Below are 20476 nucleotides of genomic sequence, written 5' to 3'. Positions count from 1 at the left end.
TGTGTACATATGCATATTTATATAACTTAAAAAACCTATACATATCATAAAGGCTTCTATATGCCAAGATGTGGTTGTCATCAGCCTGCCCTGTTAAGAGCTACCTAGTATTTCATTATATATCCCTATTTTATTTTTGTGATCCACATCACTTACTAATGATCATTTCAACTGTTTCCAATTTTTCTTCTATTATTAAAAACACTAATAGCTAAATCTTTGTGTACATCAAGGATTAGTCACATAGGATAAATTCTTAGAATTGGAATTGCTGGGTCAAAGGATATATACATGTCTAAGGCTTTGATACATTTGCCAAATTGCCCTGGAGGCAGATTGAGACAGTTTACATTTTTTAAAAGATTGAAATGGTTTACATTTTACCACTAGCCCTTTGGCCTGTTTATCAGGATTTTTTTTCTGGCTTAGCGTTTGCCTTTCCCTTTTGTGGAATTAATCTGAGTTTGCTTTTATCAAAGTTACACGTGTGCATGGTTTAATAAGACAACAAGGTTTGTTAAGTGAAACATGAGGTCCTATCCTCCCTCCCCCTGCCCTAATCTCACTTGCCCAAGACAAGCACTTTTCGACTCTGCTGGGTTTTTTGGCACGTACCTTTGCATCTCTAAATAAAAATGCGTCTATTTCTATCTCTGGTTAGGTTTTAGGCACTAGCTGCTGACTTTTTCTTTTGCAAGGGGAAGATTTAACAAAACCAACCAACTGACCAAGCTCTTGCAGGCTTCTACCCGTTACACAAAGGCACATCCGAATCTCCTCTTCTTCTCAATACAGTTACATGATTTGGTCAGATCAATAAGTAAACTGTTGGGAGAATAATGTGATTTCTTGTCCTTCCTGCATGTGGCAGCCAGCAGATTTTTCAGCCTCAGCCAAACCTTCAGAAGCTGCAGAGTTCCGAGCCAAGCCTCCCAGCTAGGCCACTCCCAAATTCCTGACCTGCAGAAACTGGTACTGTTGTTTGGAGACGCTAAGTTGTGGGGGAATTTGTTACACAGCAATACGTAACTAATAACACTGCATGCTTTTGCTCCTAAAATTGTCATTTTTCTTTCACGTGCTGAATTTTCTATGTATTTATTGTCTAAATTTACTCTTAATACATTCACTCGTGTCAGGTATTCACTTCTTGAAGCGGTGTCCGAGGCAGCCTCCAAGCTGCTCCGGTCAGGACCCGTCGCCTCGGCCCTGGTGTAGAGCTGGAGACCCAGGCTCGCCCTTCTCCTGCCTCCTATAGGAATTCTGACAGCTGGAATTCGGGTCTTCCTCTTTGCTGGTTTACTCCTCGTTGGGGCAGAGTAAAAGTGTGTGTGAAATCACCTTTTGAGACTTTGCATAACCAAAACCTCTTTGCTCTGACTCACACCAGTTAGTCTGACTGGGTATAGAATGTAGGTTGGACTTCATTTCTTTCAGAATCTCACAGACTTTGCTTCCCTGGCTTCTCATTTCCCAGTGCTATTGTGGTGAAGTCTAAAGCACTCCGATTTCTATCCTTTGTAGGCAACCTACCCATTCTTCATGCAAGCTTCTTGAATCATGTTTGTCCCTGGTGGTATAAACTTTCACAGTGATGTACCTCGTGGGTCTAATTGCACTCACTGTGCTGGGATACGCACCAAATTCTTTCAATTTGGCAATTTGTAATCTTTCGTTCTGGGCTTAAAAAAACTTTGTTGTGGCTCGTGTCTTCCCCCATTTTCTCTGTTTCTCATTTCTGAAATTCATTTTTTTTTAATTTTTAAAGTTTATTTATTTTGAAGGAGAGAGAGAGAGAGCAACCATGGGAGGAACAGAGAGAGAGAGAGAGAGAGAGAGAGAGAGAGGGGAACAGAATCTGAAGCAGGCTCCAGGCTCCGAGCTGTCAGCACAGAGCCCAGTGCGGGGCTGGAACCCACGAACAGTGAGATCATGATCTGAGCCAAACTTGGATGCTTAACCAACTGAGCCACCCAGGTGCCCCATTTATTTCTGAAATTCTTGTAATTCCAGTGCTGACCCAACTTGGTTGCTTCTCCAGTTTATTTTTCAACATTTCGTATCTTCTAATACTTGTAAAGTTTTTCATTTCTGCTATCATATTTTTAATTTCTTTTTTTTTTAATTTTTTTTTTACATTTATTTATTTTTTGAGAAACAGAGTGAGACAAAGAGTGAATGGGGGAGGGGCAGAGAGAGTAGGAGACACAGAATCTGAAGCAGGCTCCAGGCTCTGAGCAAGCGGTCAGCACAGAGCCTGATGCGGGGCTCGAACCCACGAACTGTGAGATCATGACCTGAGCCGAAGTCGGACACTCAACCGACTGAGCCACCCAGGCGCCCCACATATTTTTAATTTCTGAGAGGTCTTTTTACTTTTCAGGATGTCCTTTTTTTTTATGGTATCTTGTTTTATTTCATGGATGGCTTCTCTGATGATCTTTAAAAAAATTCTTTTTTAATGTTTCTTTATTTTTGAGAGACAGAGAGAGACAGGGCATGAGCAGGGGAGGGGCAGAGAGCGAGGGAGACACAGAATCCAAAGCAGGCTCCAGGCTCTGAGCTGTCAGCACAGAGCCTGACGCGGGGTTTGAACTCACAGACCGCGAGATCATGACCTGAGCCAAAGTCGGACGCTCAACCGACTGAGCCACCCAGGCGCCCCATCTCTCTCTGATGATCTTAATGACGGATTTACAAAAAGTTTCTTCTGCCTTCCTTCAGTCTCAGTTTCCCCTCAAGTTGTTTTCTGCTTTTGCCTCCATTTTTCACACCAAACACTCCCCTTGGGAGTGTGGTAATCTTGGGTGTCTGCTCACATACGGGACTGGAGACAAGACAACTGATCAGAAGCTGTGAGCGCTCAGATATTGTCTGTGTACTGTGTGCAGTGACCTGGCTGAGCAGTGTTGTGGGGAGCCCCTGATGTCAGTATCTGTACTCCCGGGCAGGTAAGATTTCCTAGAGAATTTTTCAGTCTCTCGCCATGGGAGTAAAGGCCCAGCAGAGTTGTTCCGAGAGCTCAGTGAGTAGAAGAGGTCACTCGAGCACATGCCATGCGTGCAGGTGCCATGGGGGAGGGGAAGGGTTGTCTCAGCACTCCCCACGCATTTCTTCACTTCACCCTCCTGCCTTCAGGATGGCAGTCCTGCCCGCAGCTGGGCTTACAGTGGATCTGTGTTTTGTGGGCCCGAAGCTTATATGATTTTGTATGCCTTTTAAAGAAAATGAATTTACAAATATCAAAATTGGATGGGGCCCCTAGATGGCTCAGTTTGTGGAGCGTGGGACTCCTGATCTCAGGGTTGTGAGTTTGGGCCCCATGCTGCGTGTAGAGATTACTTAAAAATAAAATCTTTTAAAAACATTAAAAAATATTAAAATCGGCATGAAAGTGTTTATTTAGACAGAGAAAAGAACATAATAAATTACAAGTTATAAAAGCTGACAAATAACATGAAATCAAAAACTCAAGAATAACCTAAAATTTTATTAATCATCTGCCTGACACACCTCTGTATTCATTTCCCTGCATTTTTTGGCTGCGTAGTCTATGATTGCCTCTTCATGTGACACCGAGTGGGTAACATCATTTTCGTACAGAAAAGAAAGGTAATTCAGCCTTTCCTCTAGTATGGTTGACTGAAACTTGTTTTCTATTATTGACAGTTCAGAAAAGCTTTTTTTTCCAGCTTACCAGTAATATATAAATATAATAAAAATTTCGCTGTAAAACTTAGGAAAATCTCGTTTCCTTCATAAATAAACTGTAAGATTTCAGGACACATTTCAAGGTTTCTTGTATAATGACTACTCTTAACCACTCTCTGAATTAATGGGGGCAACCAGCTTCTCTGTTCCTGATGTCACTGGAGGAGGGCCCATCATGAGTTTTGTCATCTTCGTTATCTTTCGTGTTAAGAACTTTAAATTGTTTTATCAATGTGTTCTAATGATTTGCTCCTCTTTATTAACTAGATTATCAAACCATCGCTCCTCTTTAAAACTGATCTCATTCGGGGCGCCTGGGTGGCGCAGTCAGTTAAGCGTCCGACTTCAGCCAGGTCACGATCTCACGGTCCGTGAGTTCGAGCCCCGCGTCGGGCTCTGGGCTGATGGCTCAGAGCCTGGAGCCTGTTTCCGATTCTGTGTCTCCCTCTCTCTCTGCCCCTCCCCGTTCATGCTCTGTCTCTCTCTGTCCCAAAAATAAATAAACGTTTTAAAAAAAAAACAAACAAAAAAAACTGATCTCATTCTTTTTTAAGAAATATTCTTAAAAAAATTTTTTTTAAATGTTTATTTATTTTTGAGAGACAAAGAGAGACAGAGTGCAAATGAGGGAGGGGCGGAGAGGGAGGGAGACACAGAATCCGAAGCAGGCTCCAGGCTCTGAGCTGTTAGCACAGAACCTGATGCGGCGCTTGAATTCATGGGCTGCGAGATCATGACCTGAGCTGAAGTCAGATGCTTAACCGACTGAGCCACCCAGGCAAACCCCTGATCTCATTCTCTTAATGAATGACTAGGTTTGAGTACAATTTGAAAATGTTTTGTTGCACTTTGATTTCAGAATAATATCTCCTGATTTAACTGCTCACCTGTGTCACTTTTGTTTTGTGTTGTTATTTTTTACCCAACTTTTCCCTTAGTTTTTTTCTTCTTTAAAATTTTTTCCCCAGCTTTATTGAGATACAATGGATCTATATAACACTGTGAAAGACGTACAACTTTTTTTTTTTTAATTAAGCTCTACATCCAATGTGGGATTTGAATTCATAACCCTGAGATCAAGTCGCATGTTCTACTGACTGAACCAGCCAGGCACCCCTTTCCCTTAGTTTTTAAATACATTTAAAGATCACCAAGAGAGGTGCCCTCTGTATATTTCCAATTCAGGAACCTGAAATTTCTCACAGTTTTATCAAAGTTTTCAAAAAATGTCTACAAACTGCAGCTAAAACAGCATATTTCCAATTCAACCCTCCAGTCGCATCCCAAAAGGCCTAGGCTACTCCAAAGCTGCCTGACATGAGGGGTAGTATCAAGTAGCAAAAGGAGGAAGTGAAGGCAGAAGTTTTCTTAACTGAATGCAGTATAAACACATTGTTGATGTTTGCAAAAACACAGGATCATGTGAACACACAGCTAAGGTTCCTTCTGGGTCTTGGACAAGGTCCATGCCAGCAAGGGGCCCTGAAGCTTAAATTTTATTAAATAGTTTTTACATAGTAAATCCACCTTTGTGTGCCTAGTATAGGAACTCCCTGTCTCATACTCTCCAAGGGGTGGGGCCCCTTCATTCTTTTGCTAGGGTGAGGCAGGGACAGTCTCCCAGGGACACCGAAGTTGGAGAGGAGATGGCAGGGCTCTAAACTTACTCAGAAACAGCTTTCAACCAGTTCTTCTGATCCGAGAGCTCGGCTTCACCCCGCTTCTGGAAGTACCCAGTGCCACCGATTACTGACCCTTTGAGGATTCTGTGATGTAAGTCATGATGGCTTGTGGTTTTCCTAAATGCCAGTTTAGGATCTGGCTTTCCTGGAACTAAGTCAGTTACTGCATGCAACTGCATTCCAATTCCCAAATGTTGTTGATGTCTCTATCCTCCCTGAATTTGTAGATCTATGCCTTAAAAAAAAAAAATCACTTTATTGTGCTTTTTTTGTGGGATTTGTGAGGGAGATAAATTACATGTACGTATTCAATCTGTCATCTTTGCTTCGAAGCTGGTTTATTAATTTTTAAATAAGAGCTTTATTGAGGTATAATCCACACACCATAACATTCATCAAGTGTACAATTTGGTTGTTTTTGGTATATTCAGAGAGTTGTGCAACAATCACCATGATCTAATTTCAAAGACATTTTCATCACCCCTAAAGAAACCCTGTATCTATTAGCATCATGCCCCGTTTTCTCCTCTGCTTCCAGCCCACAGGCAAACCAGTAATGTACTATCTCTACGGATTTGCCTATTCTGGACATTTCATATCAATGGAATTATACAATAAGTAGCTTTTTGTGTTGGCTTCTTTCAATCAGCAAAATGTTTTCCAGGATGATCCATGTTTTGGGCATGTATCAGTCCTTCATCCCTCTTTTATCACAGAATAATAGTCCATTGCAGGGATACACGACATTTAGCCACACATCCACTTATCCATTTATCCGTTCATTGAGCGGTGGTCACTTGGGCTGTTTCTACTTTTTGGCCATTATGAATGCTGCTGCTATGAACATTTGTGTACATATTTTTGTGTGGACATATGTTTTCATTGTTCTTGGGTATATACCTCGGAGTGAAACTGCCGGGCCATATGGTAAGTCCACGTTTACCCGTTTACCCGTTTACCCTTCTGAGGAGCTGCCAGACTTCTCCAAAGTGGCTGCGCCATTTTACATTTCCACAGTAGTGTATGGAGTTTCCAATTCCTCCACATCCTCACCAACACTTGTCATTGTCTTTTTTATCTTAGCCACTCTGGGGGCTATTTCACTGTGGTGTGATTGGCATTTCTGTAATGACTAATGATGTTGAACATCTTTTCATGTGCTTAGCAGTCATTTGTAGGTCTTCTTTGGAGAAACATCTATTCAAACCCTTTGCCTATTTTAAAAATGGGTTGTCTTTTTAAAAATTTATTATTATTATTTTTTTTAATGTTTGCTTATTTTTGAGAGACAGACCATGAGCGGGAGAGGGGCAGAGAGAGAGAGGAAGAATCTGAAGCAGGCTCCAGGCTCTGAGCTGTCAGCAGAGAGCCTGATGTGGGGCTTGAACCCATGAACCATTAGATCCTGACCTGGGCCGAAGTCGGACACTTAACTGACTAATCCACCCAGGCGCCCCATCTTCTTTTATTGTTGAGCTGTAAGAGTTCTTTATTTAGGGTACAAGTGCCTAATCTGATATATGATTTGCAAATATTTTCTCTCATTTTTGAGGGTTTTTTTTTCACTCTTTTAATGGTATGCTTTGAAGCACAAACATTTTAGGTTTTGAAGAAGTCTAATCCATTTTTTTGTTGTTTGTGCTTTTGGTATCACATCTAAGAATTCTCTGCCAAATTCGAGGTCATGAAGACTTACCCCTATGTTTTCCTTTTATGATTTCATAGTTTTAGCTTTTACATTTGGGTCTTTGATCAATTTTGAGTTAATTTTTGTATATGGTGTGAAGTAAGGGTCCTACTTTATTCTTTCGCATGTGGATATCCAGTTGTCCTGACGCTGTCGAAAGGACTATTCCTTCCCCATTGAACTGTCCTCACATCTTTGTAAAAAAAAAAAAAAAATCAACTGACCATAAATGTAAAGGTTTATTTCTGGACTCTTAATTCTATGCCATTGATCTACATGTCTATGCTAGTACCACAATGTCCTAATTATTGGACTTTTGTTGTAACTTTCAAGATTGAGAAGTACTGAGCCTTCCAACTTGGTCAAGACTGTTTTGGCTACTGTGTCCCTTGCATTTTCATATGAACTTTAGTGGTTTATTTTTTATATTTAAATCATCACTCCATTTAGAGTTTGAATGTTGGCCAGCCAGTTGTTTAGTTATTTTAACATAATCTAAAAAATAAACTATCTTTGACAAATCATTTTATTAGGGTTAAATACTTCTATTCCATACCACAGACCTGTCTACTCTTTGGCCAGTAACACAGATTTAATTATTTAGGGTTATAACAGCTCTTAATTTCTAGAGAAACAGATCTCTTCTCATTACATTTCATTTTCAGGTAATTTACTGGCTATTTTAATTTGTCTTGATATTTATTTATAAGTTTATTTATTTTGGGGGGGAGGGGCAGAGAGAGAGGGAGACACAGAATCCCAAGAGGGCTCTGTGCAGAGCCCGACATGGGGCTCAATCTCATAAACTGCAAGATCATGACCTAAGCCAAAATCAAGAGTTGGATGCTCAACCTCCTGAGCCACCCAGGTGCCCCTGTGTTACTTTTTTTTTTTTTTTTAACTTTTTTTTACATTTATTTATTTATTTTTGAGAGACAGAGAGAAACAGAACACAAGTGGGGAAGGGGCAGAGAGAGTGGGACACAGAATCCGAAGCAGGCTCCAGGCTCTGAGCTGTCAGCACAGAGCCCGACGCGGGGCTCAAACTTACAAACCATGAGATCGTGACCTGAGCTGAAGTCGGAAGCTCAACCGACAGAGCCATCCAGGCGCCCCTCCCCTGTGTTGCTTTTTAAGATGAACCTCAAAATCATAGGTGGTGCGCCCCCCTCCAAAATCAAGATACTTATTACTGAAAATGCATTATATTTATAGATTAACTTCTGAAGATCTTACATTTTTACAAATACTACATTTGCTCATTCAGGGCCATAACATTTCTTTCCATTTATTCAGGTCTTTTTATTCGGTCTTTTAGTCTTAAGAGTTTTTCCATATAGGTCCTCTACTTTTATTTTGTTTAATACCAAGATCCCAAAGTAACACTTACATGTGAAATTTTTAGCCCTACACAGGTCTTAGGTACATTCCATGAGATTTTTAATTTTTGGTTGTACTGCAAATGGAATTCTCTTTCTCATTTTATTGGCCTGGTAAACACGAAAGCCATTGGGTATTAAATATTTACCCTGAAACCATTCATCACACCTATATACTTAAGTTATACAGCCTGAGAAACTCAGGTAGGAAAAAAAACACCCAGATTAGATTTTCTAAATAGACAAGTCATATCACTTGAAAATAATGGTAAAATTTCCCTTTTCTTTCTCAATGTTTCATACCCACTTCTTGTCTTGTGTATTATAGCATTGGCCAGAAATTGGAGAAAAATGTTTCTGACTTTAGTAAGAATGGTTCGAATCTGATCTTTCACTATTAAATAGGAAGAAGGCTACTGGTTCCATTCAGAAAGACTTCTAATAGCAAGGAAATATCTTTTTGTTTCTAGTTTCCTAAAAGACACAAAGATTGGATTTTTAAATTATATCACAGTGCCTTTTTCAGCATACATTTAGATGACCAGTTTGCTCTCTTTGACCCAGTACTGTGATGAACTGGGCGAACGTATTTCCTAAGACTGAGCCACTGCTTCCTTACTGAAGAAAATTCTGCTTGGTAAAGGGTCAGGTTAACTAGCTTTGCTGTGTATGCATCTTGCTTTCTGATTATGCCACATAAGCCCCTCAAGTGCAGGGACTGAATGTTACGGTTCTTTGCAACTCCCGTAAGTACCGTACAAGGTACAGTGTTACTTTCAACCTTTCGTTGAATGGATGTTCGGTAAATATTTATCGAGGGCCTCCTTTATGCCTAGAACTCTGCTAGGTTCTAGCAATATCAGGATGAACAAGACGAACTCATTCTATGATCTCATGGAGCTCATGGTCTAGTTTTGCGCACACAGTAAACACTGGATAAATGATTCAACAAATAAACAAGTACATGGCCCCAAGGGCCCTATATAATACCATACTCTAATTTAAGTTTCCTGAAAAAAAATTACTCTCAGATAAGGCTTTAGAAAGAACAAATAAAGGTCATATCACTGTCTTTGGGTCTCCCAGTCCTTATCCGACTCAAACAAAAGCTAAAAAGGGGAAAGTGCACTCGTGGAGACCGAGGAAACGGAGGTGGCCTTTGGCGTCCACAGTAAAGCCAGGTGACGTTATCAGAGTGTGGGTTTAGGGAAAACCGACATTTCAAAGAGCTTAAGAGGAAATATGAAGGGAGAAGAGTCTCCTGGGCTTATTCCAAGGCTGCCAAATGGTCGATATGCTCCCCTCTGTCGGAGAAAGGGCCAGAAAACTGGGGCAGGTGCCCCACCACCACTGAAGCAGTCAAAGGTGGCGACGGGAAAGCGAGTAGAAAGAGCAAAACAGCCACCCTTCAAGCCGCTCTTCTGCCTCTTCTTGCCACTGCCTCCCTGATCTCCCCCTGTGGCACTAGGGACTTCTTCGGGACAGACAGCTGCTCTGGAAGGCGTGTGGCAAGAGCAACAGCATCGCAGCGGCTCCTCGGCCCAACTGGGGTGGTGGGTCGAGGCTGACAGTCCTCCAGGACCCGGGAAGGCTCACTGGGCCTCGGGACCTCAGTTCCCCTCCTCCTCACAGCTTTCCTTAGGCTCTCCCCTTGGCATGCGGTGGGTAAGCAGAGGTCCGGAGAGAAGACAGGGCCTGCTCCCCACAGGATGTCTCTGCTCTGGAAGAAATCAAGAGGGTTCTGAGCTCCCGGCCTCTGGAGTAGGATTCCTTACTTGGTTCTACTTGCCATTCCGTAAATATGAGCACCGGAGGGCAGGAGCAGGGATATTTTGGTCTGAGCCACAAAATGCAGAGAGCAGTTCTCTCAAGCGTACTCTCCTCCAACCCCCAACATGCCCCACCTCAAAACAGAAAAAAAGTTCTATGTATACAGAGGGAAAGGGGGAAAGATTTACTTTCACAATAAAGAAAAGTCAACAGGATGTTCTCCAAAGCTACAAATACACTTTTTCAAACAGTAAATATCTCTATTAGCAGCACGATGCCAGTTGGCTAATTCTGTCTGTCTCAGTAAAACGTTTCCAAAAAAGCTCCTGCTCTTGTGTAATGTCTATTTACAAAAACAGCTCTTTTGCATTTTCAATTTGCTAGGTTTCTCAATCTTTTGCTTCCCCATCCCCTCTGCTGCAGAGGCAGAGACAAGAGGCAGGCCCAGATGGCAGTTGGGTGGGGATCCCCTGGTCACCCCAGCAGATCCCTCGAGCCCCGCCTTCTTTGGAGAGTCCTCTGCTTCCATTACAAAGATGAGTGGAAAGAAGCTGAAACCTACACATTCTTCCCTGGTCTTCACCTTGGCCTCTGGAATTGTTTCTGCTGAATGTGAATAAGCCTCGGCCTGGCTTGGGGGTGGCAAGAACCCTGAAATGATTCAGTCTATGCCACCCCACACTTTCTGATGGATCACAGTTTTGGGGGCAGGGAGGAGGTGAGGGAGGTGAGAACGGAGGGAGGGCTGAGCAAAGAGTAGGCGGCAGCTGATAGTGGCTGAAATCCTGGCTCCCCGGGGAGTGGTCTGGGCCTGAGTCACTGTCTCGGCAAGAGCAGGAAGGTGGGCGAGAGGCAGCAGCTTCTGAAGGCTGGAAGGACAAGCCCCTCCCCCGTCCCGGCCCTTCTGTTACCCTGTCCTTGGGTCACTGCCTTCCCTGGTCTGAGGCCCCACCAAGACTATCGCCACCTTGACACTGGGAGAGAGAACAGAGAGCCGGGGGCCCGGACAGGGCTTCTGGAGAGGCAGCCGGCTCCGGCAGAACAGCTGCTTGCTGGGTGTCATCCCCTCTGCAGGGCCAGCTGGCCATGATGCCAACCGGCCACACAAAGTTCAGCCTGAGCAAGGACGTGAGAGACCCCATCACAAGGGGAAATGAACTGAGCTGCAAAATACCCATTTCCAGCACCTCTGACCACAGCGCCCCCTCTCAACCCCCACCGCAGTCCTTCCTCGAAATTAGCCACATCTAAAACCAGAGCAACACACACTACCCTACTCGCCACCAGTCCGAGGAGGTATGTGTGTGTTTAAAAATAAAAGGCATGACTCTGTGACTTGGCTGACTTGTCACTTGGACTAGAACAGTCCCCCAGCTCAGCTGTGATCCCTTCTTCCCCACTGTTCCCCAGGCTGACCTCTGAGAAGTTTAGACAGAATGAATCACAGAATGGTCAGTGTGATCTCACAGAACGTGAGATCACAGAAATCATCCAATTAAAGTGACCATTTATGGAGCATCTACTATTGCTGGTTTGGGCTGGGTACTTCAGAAACATCCGCTCATTTAAAGCGGTCCACTCTTGTATTCCTCACAAGAGACACTGCGCTGGATAGGGGGGCGCGCTGGAGCCACACTGCTTGGCTTTAAGTCCCTGCTCTGCCAGCCACCAGCTGTGAGGCTTCGGACAAGTTACCTAACCTTTCTGTCTCTCAGTTTCCCTGTCTATAGACTGGGACAATAATATAGCTATCACGTGGGGTCGCCGTGAAGGCCAAATGAGTTTAGTGCTCAAAACAGATCCTGTCGTAGGTCAGCAGCCTGTAAGTACTGGCAGTAAAGGCAGTGGTGGTGATATTTTGATGATGAAGATCAAACTGAGGCCCAAGGGGGTGGCTCACACTCAGTTACACAGAGGTAAGTATGGTTAGGAAACCTGAAACAATTCTTTTCTGTTTGGGGGGCAATCAGCCACTGCCAGGCCCCCCCAAGTGAATCCATTTGCCAACAATGAATGGGGACTTCCTCCCAAGTAGTAAAAGGATCTGTCACAGAAGTCTGGAGGCTGATGGAGCATCTAAAGGTCAAGAAAAGGGAGGAAAGAAGGCAATTCAGGGAGGGAGGTTGTTTGTTTATTTTGTAGCTCTTTAGAAAATGGGTTCTCCCATGTTATAAAAGGGAAACAGAAGGCATTGCGAGGTGAAAGTCTTCTGCTTAATCCACAAGCCGGAGACAAGCCTCAGGGGCCTGCTTTCCATGCTGATGGGCCCACGGTGGCTCAGATGCCCACAGACTGCGAAGTGCCGGGCCAGTTGTTTAGCTTCTGAGGCACGAGCTCTAATCTCATGTTCACTTCTGTCTCTTACCAACGAAGGATTGTACAAAGAGCTTTCAGTCTACCTTTTCTCTTATCTGCTGAAGGTTTGGAAGCAGGCCGGAGGAGGAGGAGGAGGAGGAGGAGGAGGAGGAGGAGGAGGGCTGAGATGGAAACTCGGAAACTCGCTCCTAGGCCCACTGTCTTGGGACATCCTCACCTACCAGCCGTAGGAGGCAATAATTCCCTTGCTATGAGCGGTGAGGTCAGCTCTAGTTGTGATGGCAGTCAGGCTAGGCATGACAAAAGTTAACAGAGAGTATTATAAAATATTGCCAACACTCAGAAAGTTAGAATACATAATAAATACTCCTGTATTCACCTACTGTTATCGCGTTTCTAATACTGAGCCACACTTGCTTCAAATCTTACTCTTTAAGCAACGCAACAGCTCAGATACTGTTGATGCAGTCTGATTCCATTTCCTTGTCTCTCCTCATGACCTTAGCAGTCACCACGACCCTGAATTTAGTATGTATTATTCTCACCCTTTCACTACATTTGTTTAAATCCGTGAGCACAATACAGTATGGTTTTATAGGTCTGAACTTTATAAAAATAACACAATATTGAATGTATTACTTTGAAACTAACTTTTTATGACCAGCATTCTGTTTCTGAGATTTGTCCGTATTGATAGATATAGCTGCACTTCATTCATTTTGACTACGTGTTTCATTATGTAAAGACAGCACATATAGGCTGGACATCATAAACAATGAAGCAACTAATATTCCCCTGCACTCACCTGCTGCAGGAGAGCTCAGGTTTCTCTGGGTGACTGTAGAAATCTCCAAAGTGATTGTATTGTGTCAATTTTTACCTCCACGCTCTACGCCACCCTGCACCCGATGCCAGTGGATGGGAGCTCCTCCTGATTCTCATCCTTAGATACTTGGCATTGCCAGACTTTAAAATTTTTGCCAGCCAGATGGCTGTGAAATGGCATCTCATTGTTACTTTAATGTGCTTTTCCCTGATTACTAAGAAACCAACATCTTGGTATAGGCTTTTGTCCATTTGGGTTTTCTTTTCTATAAAGTGATGACGTTTTTCACATCTATGGATTAAGTTCTTATAAAGTACATGGCTGGTGCTCTTCATAGTTGCCCCTTCCGTATTTCTTATTATAACCCACGAAAAACAACTAAGTAAACCAACAACACGGAGTCATAGCTATTAGCTTATAGCCTGAATATTTGTAATAAACACCTAGATCAGTGTGTTTCTAAATGGGATCACTCATCAATCATGTAAACCGCTATACGTTATTCCAGTGTGTTTGCCCACAACACACCGGGTCCAAATTAGACATGGGATCAATTGAAATGCATCATTCTTTTAAAAATGAAATAGAACATAATAGAAAATATAGGAATGCATCACACATATACCATGTGAAACTTTTATTTGAAGTATAAATGTTTTTGTGTGCTGCAATAATGAAGTTTTTTCTTTCTTTCTTTTCTTTTCCTTTTTTTTTTTTTTTAGGCTTCATGCCCAGCGCAGAGCCTAACACGGGGCTTGAATTCACGACCTTGAGATCAAGACCTGAGCAAGAGTCGATGCTTAACTGACTGAGCCACCCAGGAGCCCCTCAAAGGTATTTCTAACGGCAAGTTGTGGTCAAAAAGTTTTGGAAGCCACTGTCCAAGTTAGCCCCCTGGCTCCATTCTTCCTCTTGCCTGAAGTACAGACTGTTGCCAAATTAATCTGATTAACTCACTGGTTTCCCCATGCCACTTCCTTGCTCAAAACCTTCAAATTTCAAAAGCTTAAGCTCAATGTCAGTCCCTCAGCATGGCACTCAGAGTACTGACAGTGGGGCCCCAACTGCCATCAACGAAGCCTCTACCCAAATCACTACTTGCTAAACCCAAGCTGGTCTCCTGACTGTCCACCCCAAATACTCTTGATGCATTCCATCTCCACACACCTTTTCTACACTATTCTTCTAATGTGGACCCCTCGCCCCCCACTGTAACAAATCACATCCTCTGAAATCTTTCTTGACGATGCCACACCAACATTTATTGGCTGTCATTCCTATGAATCCCGGGCACTTTCCAGACACTGGCTGAAGATAAGTATCGATTCTTACAGCCTTCTGACTGTCCACCAGTATTAAGTATCAGCACAGGCCCTAGTACATTATAAATGTTCAATGAGCATTAAATCAACAAAAATTTTATTGAGCATTATCTGTGTGCAACATGTTATCCTGGGTCCTGTTTAATGGGCTAGCTACCAAAATAGTGGGTTCGGGGAAGCAACAGCTTAACTCCCAACTCCAAAGCCACTTCAACACACATACGTCAAGAGTGTAACACAGAAGAAAACATCTTTGATGAAGAAGCTGTGGGATTCAAGATACTTGCCTCTTTCTAACTACTCCCAAATCTGGAAAGAGCCCCTTCCCCTCTCATTACAAACAGCTGGAACAAGAGTGAGATGTTTTACATTTGTGCCCAAAGCAACGTCAAATACAGGGTCTCACAGACTCTTCAAGGGGGTCCCTGCCTTCTGGGCATGACCATGCTCGGTATAGAAGAAAAAGCCTGGGGGGAGTCTGGCCTGTCCGAAGTGAGTGGGAGGGCCACCCAAGGCGGGGAGGCCTCAGAGTACCACAAAGCTGACATGGTCCAGAACACCTGGAGGTCTGCAGGACACAGGACTTCCTCTTCACTTCACATGTGAAAACTGACAACTTCCTGTAATTCACTACCAACCTGTAGTGTTCATACAGACCAGCAAAGTAAAATAGCGTCCTTTGGGACCCAATCAGCTTGGGAATGGTCTTCCACTTTTCAAGCACAGAGAATACTCAGATTTTAGTTCTAGCTCTCCCAGGTACTCCGTGAGTGAATTCTAATAACTTGTCAAAGGGAGATAATAAGACCCGAACTGCATACTGCCAAGGGTAGATGTGAGGACGAAATCAGATAATGGATGGGAAGGAAACTTGAAAAGGTAAAAGCACTATACGAATGCATGATAGCAAGAGTAATACTAGAGGGAAAAGAGATTCCACTGAGAACATGTTTGAAACAGAATGGATGGTTCAGACTAACCCAGCAGTTTATCTTCTTTCCTTTATAGTCCATTAATTTCATTTAACAATTACTGACTAGGTACTTACTATGTGCAAACAGTGCGCATACACAAACGTGAAGAACTTGTAGATTCTGCCGCCACGGAGTCTGTTTGGGAGAGGAACACGTTTTTGGTCCCTGGAAGGATGTGGAAGTGCTACAGGAGTTCTATGCAAGTTCGGAAGAGGATAGTTTGGGGAGGGGGTGGAGAGGAGAGGGGAGAGAACAATCAGAGACAGCCTCAGGGAGGCGCTGAGGCCACTTCTTCCCTCTTTGATTTAACAACAGCACGCTTAGAGGCTCTTCATTTGAGGAAGTGGCTTATAGGTTCTGCACATTTTTATCTGAAAACTTTTCCTGAGCTGAGGCAAGCCAGGAAATGGGAAAAAAAAGTGCTCATTCATACATTCAGTAAACATGCACTGATTGCTGGGAATACTACTAGGGATATAGTGATGACCAAGCCACAGTCCCTTTCTCAGTAACTTGCAGACTAGGGGGTCACTGACAAGTAAACCAACGATTCAAGTACAGATACTAATGAGGGTCAGAGCAAGGGGACCTGGCTCAGTTTAGTGGGGTATGGGGGGCTGTTCAGGGGAGACCCTCAGAAGAGGCAAAGCCTGCCCTTATTCTGGAAGAATGAGTGCACCTTGGCCTGGTGGATGAGGCGGTGAGGGGTGGGAGCAAAGGGCATTGCAGCAGAGGAACAATGCATATCGAGGGGCAGAGGCACGAGAGGCCAGGGAAAGCTGAGACACAGGAGTAACGTGGACAGCCAGATCCAGAAAGGCCTTATAAGTTATGGCCCAGAGTCAGGCCTTTATCCTGAAGATGATGGGGAGGGCATATAGGGTGAGAACATGGGGGGGACAGGTCCCAAGGAATACCAGTATTTAAGGGGCAGACAGAGGTAGAAGAGCCCAGAAGAGTCAGAAAACAATCATATTTGCATAGTCTCCATTTTTTTCACAACAGGCTTGGGTGGCAGCGTCAGCTTGGATTATCCATTCCATGTCAGAGGTGGAGAAAACAAGACCGAGGAAGGTTAAATGCCTGACCAGGCCACACTGTGAAGGAGGGAACCAGAACCTGAACTCAGCCCTCTACCTCCCAGCCACATTTATCTGCACTGACTCTAATTTCCTTCATTCTGAGTCAAACCTCTGGATCCCTAGTATAGGAAGATTTCCTCCAGGACTACTTTTTCCCTTGACATTGAACCCAAAGAGCATCAAGGCATGTGGTTCCAGGGAAGGCTATAACCCCTGAAGACAGCGAAGCCAGGTAAATAAGCCAGATTCTTCTTAATTTTGTTGAATTCTCCCTCCATACAATAATAAAGACACATACACATAAGAAGAGAGAGGAGACCAGCAGAAGGAGAGGAGAGGGAAGCACCTGACTTAAGCCCAAATGGTGAATCAGTGATCTGACATATGAACATAAAATGCCTCCTTCTTCGCAGGGCACACCACTGGACAGCCTGGCTTAAAGACACGTGGGTGGTCAGTGGGTGAATGCATGGGCAGATGAACAGGAAGGCAGCAGGTACCCACAAAACAAACGGGGTGGGCGGGCTGCATGCACAGAGGAAGCGAGGAACAAAGACCTCTTACTCTTCATGCAAAATCCACAGTGTGCAAAGGGCATCAATATTGGACATTTCTCACTGTGACATTTTGAAAGCCTGGCCTAGCCCAGAACAATGGTTACCCTCTGGGGACCAGGGGCTGAGTGCCCCTAGGCCTTATTCAATGATGGCTTGGCATACCCCATGTGCTTGGTGAACTCGACCTTGGGCATCAGCCTCCCATGATGGCTCTACGTCACTCTGGTCTCTTCCCCCACTGAGAATTCCAGTCTTGGATGAATGGATGGATTCATTCTGGGAGCAGGAAAACCACTCCAGGAGTGAATCAGAAGGACCCAGCCCTGGTCCCTTTGCCAGCCATTGAGCCAGGAACTGAGTGTGATTGTGTGCCCAGGCGCCGGTGCTGTTCCCCTCTCAGGGAGATAGGGTCAGGGTCCACGTAAGAGATGACGTAGTCACCCTCTAAAGAAGAAGAAAAAGGAATCTCAGCTTTGAGGGACAAAGCTGCCCTTTTGGTTCTGACCCTCAGTCCAAAGAGGTGCCAAGCTGCACATGTACTAATAAGTTAATTCTACAGGATAAAAATCGCAGCTTTTGCTGAACAGTTAGTTGTCAATTTCAATTCTCTGCAGCCTGACAGACCTCAGGAAATAGGCTACTACTTTTTCAGAAAAAAGCTTCTTCAAGATGGGTGGGAACAGCACGCCTCAGATCACCAAGAGAATATTCTACGCTGGTCTGGGCTCTGTTCTCCTCCCGATTTGTGAAGAAAAGGTCAATTTATTTTTAAATTTGTAAATGCCAATGTAAGCAATATAAAGCATCTGAACTTCCTGCTTTCTTACCTTGAAAAATTAAGCAAGAGAACTCCAACGATTCAAGGTGCAGCAGGCAAGAGGACATCTGTATCACGAGGCTGGGAGACCCAGGCTGACATTTTAAGGAAGTAATTCCTCTAGGAAAGGGAACTGAAGGATTGCCACTTTGCCCATCGTTAACTAGGTTATAACAAGATGGGAAAGTTAGCTAACTTTCAAGGCTCTAGCCCCGTATCGGCCTCCTGGAGCTAAGGTGGAGGGAAAAGGAGCAGTTCCTACCGGGGCTTATTAGGGCACTGCTCCAGGCTGCCCTCGTGTGCAGGCACCACCTGTCTAACGTTTGTCCATCAATCTTTGTCTAAGAAACAGGAGGGAGGAGGGGACAGAAATGGTTTAAATTTTGTAGTACAGAATTGTCCTGAACACTGACTGACATTAGCTGCTTGTCGCCAGAGCTTAGTCTCCACTAATGGTCAAATGTGAGCCCGTTAAGAGCCTTCCTGAAGGATACTCTACTATCTTCATTCATTCATGACTAGTTATCACACATTTACTTTGTGTAAAGAAACAGCTAGACTATGAGGACAGAGTGGCAAACATGTTCCGGATGCTAATGGACCTTGGATTCCAAAAGGTTTGATTCATCTTGTACATCCCCGGGGGGGGGGGGGGGGGTCAATGTATTCAGACAAGCAAACTACGGCTGGATCCTCTGAGGTTTCGCATTATGGATATGCAGGTCCTTGGGCCTGAAGGTAAGCCCCTTTGGGCAAACTGAGTCTTACAAAATAAATCAACCATTAAATATTATGAAGTATCTACCATGAACCTAGCACATATAGCAACGTACCTTCCAACTCTGGAGTCGTGACTCTACATCTCTGAGACTCCTAGCATCTTTTCTCATGGCCTGCTAGTCCCCATCATGTTTAAGCTTACCAACCGCTATTTTCAAGAGAAAGCAGTGAGTGGGTAATGGCCCTGGAAATGATTAAAACTAGTCCAATCCCACACTGGGAGTGTGGGTGTGGGTGTTCAATTCTGGACCTTTCCAAAAGAGAAGCAAGTTTTGTCCTTTGAAGACTGTTAAGTGGTGCAAAGGCTAGTCATCTGAAAGCGAGTGGCTGTTTGATCAGTGAACTGGGCCCAGACTGCCAGTGAGGGCTACAGCTCTGGGGCCGCGGGAGCGGTGAAAAGATGCCCACAGGGAGAAAGAAGGCATTTACTCCACCTCAGCGGATATTTACAAGAGGAGGAGACGGGAAAGTTCCTCACTTCAAGCAGCTGGGAGAAGACGGGACGAGCTTGGAAGAGAAAGAGTCAGGAAACAGACGAAGGATTCCAGGCCAAGGAGATCCCCCGCCCCATATCCCGGTGAGTCCTGCCGACAGACGGAGCCTCCGGGAAAGCACCGGAGGAAGGGCCCTCGAACGACCCTGGGTGGAGGGTCCGTGTGGGCAAGGCAGGCAGCGGGGGCGAAGGGACTCAGGTGGGCGCGGGCAAGGCGCACGGCGGGCCTGGGGCTCCAGCGGCTGTGCTGTCCCGGCCTCACTCACCAGCTCATGGTCCTGAACCTGGCCCTGCTGCCGGGGTCCTCGGCCGCTACAGGGTCCTCAGGGATCACTTCCGGATTCAGCCAGTCTCCAGGATGTGACGTGAACCCCGCCCACTGTGCCCGGAAGAGGCGGGGGTGGGCGGGGCGCGGGGAGTTAACCCTTCCGCGGCGGCGGGCGTCCCGCGCACTTGCCCCGGCTCGCGACCTGGGGTATTGCCTCACGGGGCTTGGGGTTCAGCCTGTGCTGGCGGCGTGGGAACCCCCGGGTGCGTTTTCTGCCTGAGACACTGGCTTGTAAAATTCTCATTCGCTTACTACACGTGCCTCTTAACCTTGTTATTGCCTCAGTTTTTCTGTCAGTAAAGAGATTTCAAATCCAGAGACAGTAGCAGTATTTGTTGATGGCAGAAGGAGCCATGGGGTCATCTGAAGTCTGGGGAGACTTACATTCACTGTATGGTCTTTAATATCTTTTAAATTTTGTACCCTACACATGCCTTACCTGTTACAAAGAAACAAATGGATCTTTTCCCTTCTGTAAGATGGCATAGGGCTCTGAATATAAATAGGTGCTTTTCAGGTTGGAAATGTTCTGTAGCTTTAACCAACAAAAGAGAAAAAAGAGTAAGGATTGCTCCATGTCTCCCAGTCCTTCCCTCTCCTCCCCTCTACAGAACCCAGACGATGTGAATGGTCCCATTCTTTTTACTTGGTCATTTAACAAATATTCACTGAGCTCCTGCAATGTGCCAGGCACTGTGTTAACCTAAAGGATACAACCATGAAAAAGAAGTAAGGATCTTGCCCTTATTCTC

General features: G+C 44.6%; 1 protein-coding gene across 1 annotated transcript in view; it reads right to left on the bottom strand.

Moving 5' to 3' along the window:
* BIN3 (bridging integrator 3) overlaps positions 1 to 19783 on the bottom strand; it is a 42722-nt gene extending 22939 nt beyond the window's left edge. Inside the window, exon 1 of the mRNA XM_043561809.1 lies at positions 19663 to 19783. Coding sequence (XP_043417744.1) covers positions 19663 to 19670 — 8 coding nt within the window. The 5' untranslated portion in view covers positions 19671 to 19783. The remainder of the gene's footprint in view (positions 1 to 19662) is intronic.
* Between the last annotated feature and the right edge of the window lie 693 nt (positions 19784 to 20476).

Source organism: Prionailurus bengalensis, chromosome B1, assembly GCF_016509475.1.
Source record: "Prionailurus bengalensis isolate Pbe53 chromosome B1, Fcat_Pben_1.1_paternal_pri, whole genome shotgun sequence".
Taxonomy (NCBI): domain Eukaryota; kingdom Metazoa; phylum Chordata; class Mammalia; order Carnivora; family Felidae; genus Prionailurus; species Prionailurus bengalensis.
The sequence above is the reverse complement of the archived record's forward strand: the minus strand, read 5'-3'. Positions and strand labels throughout refer to the sequence as shown.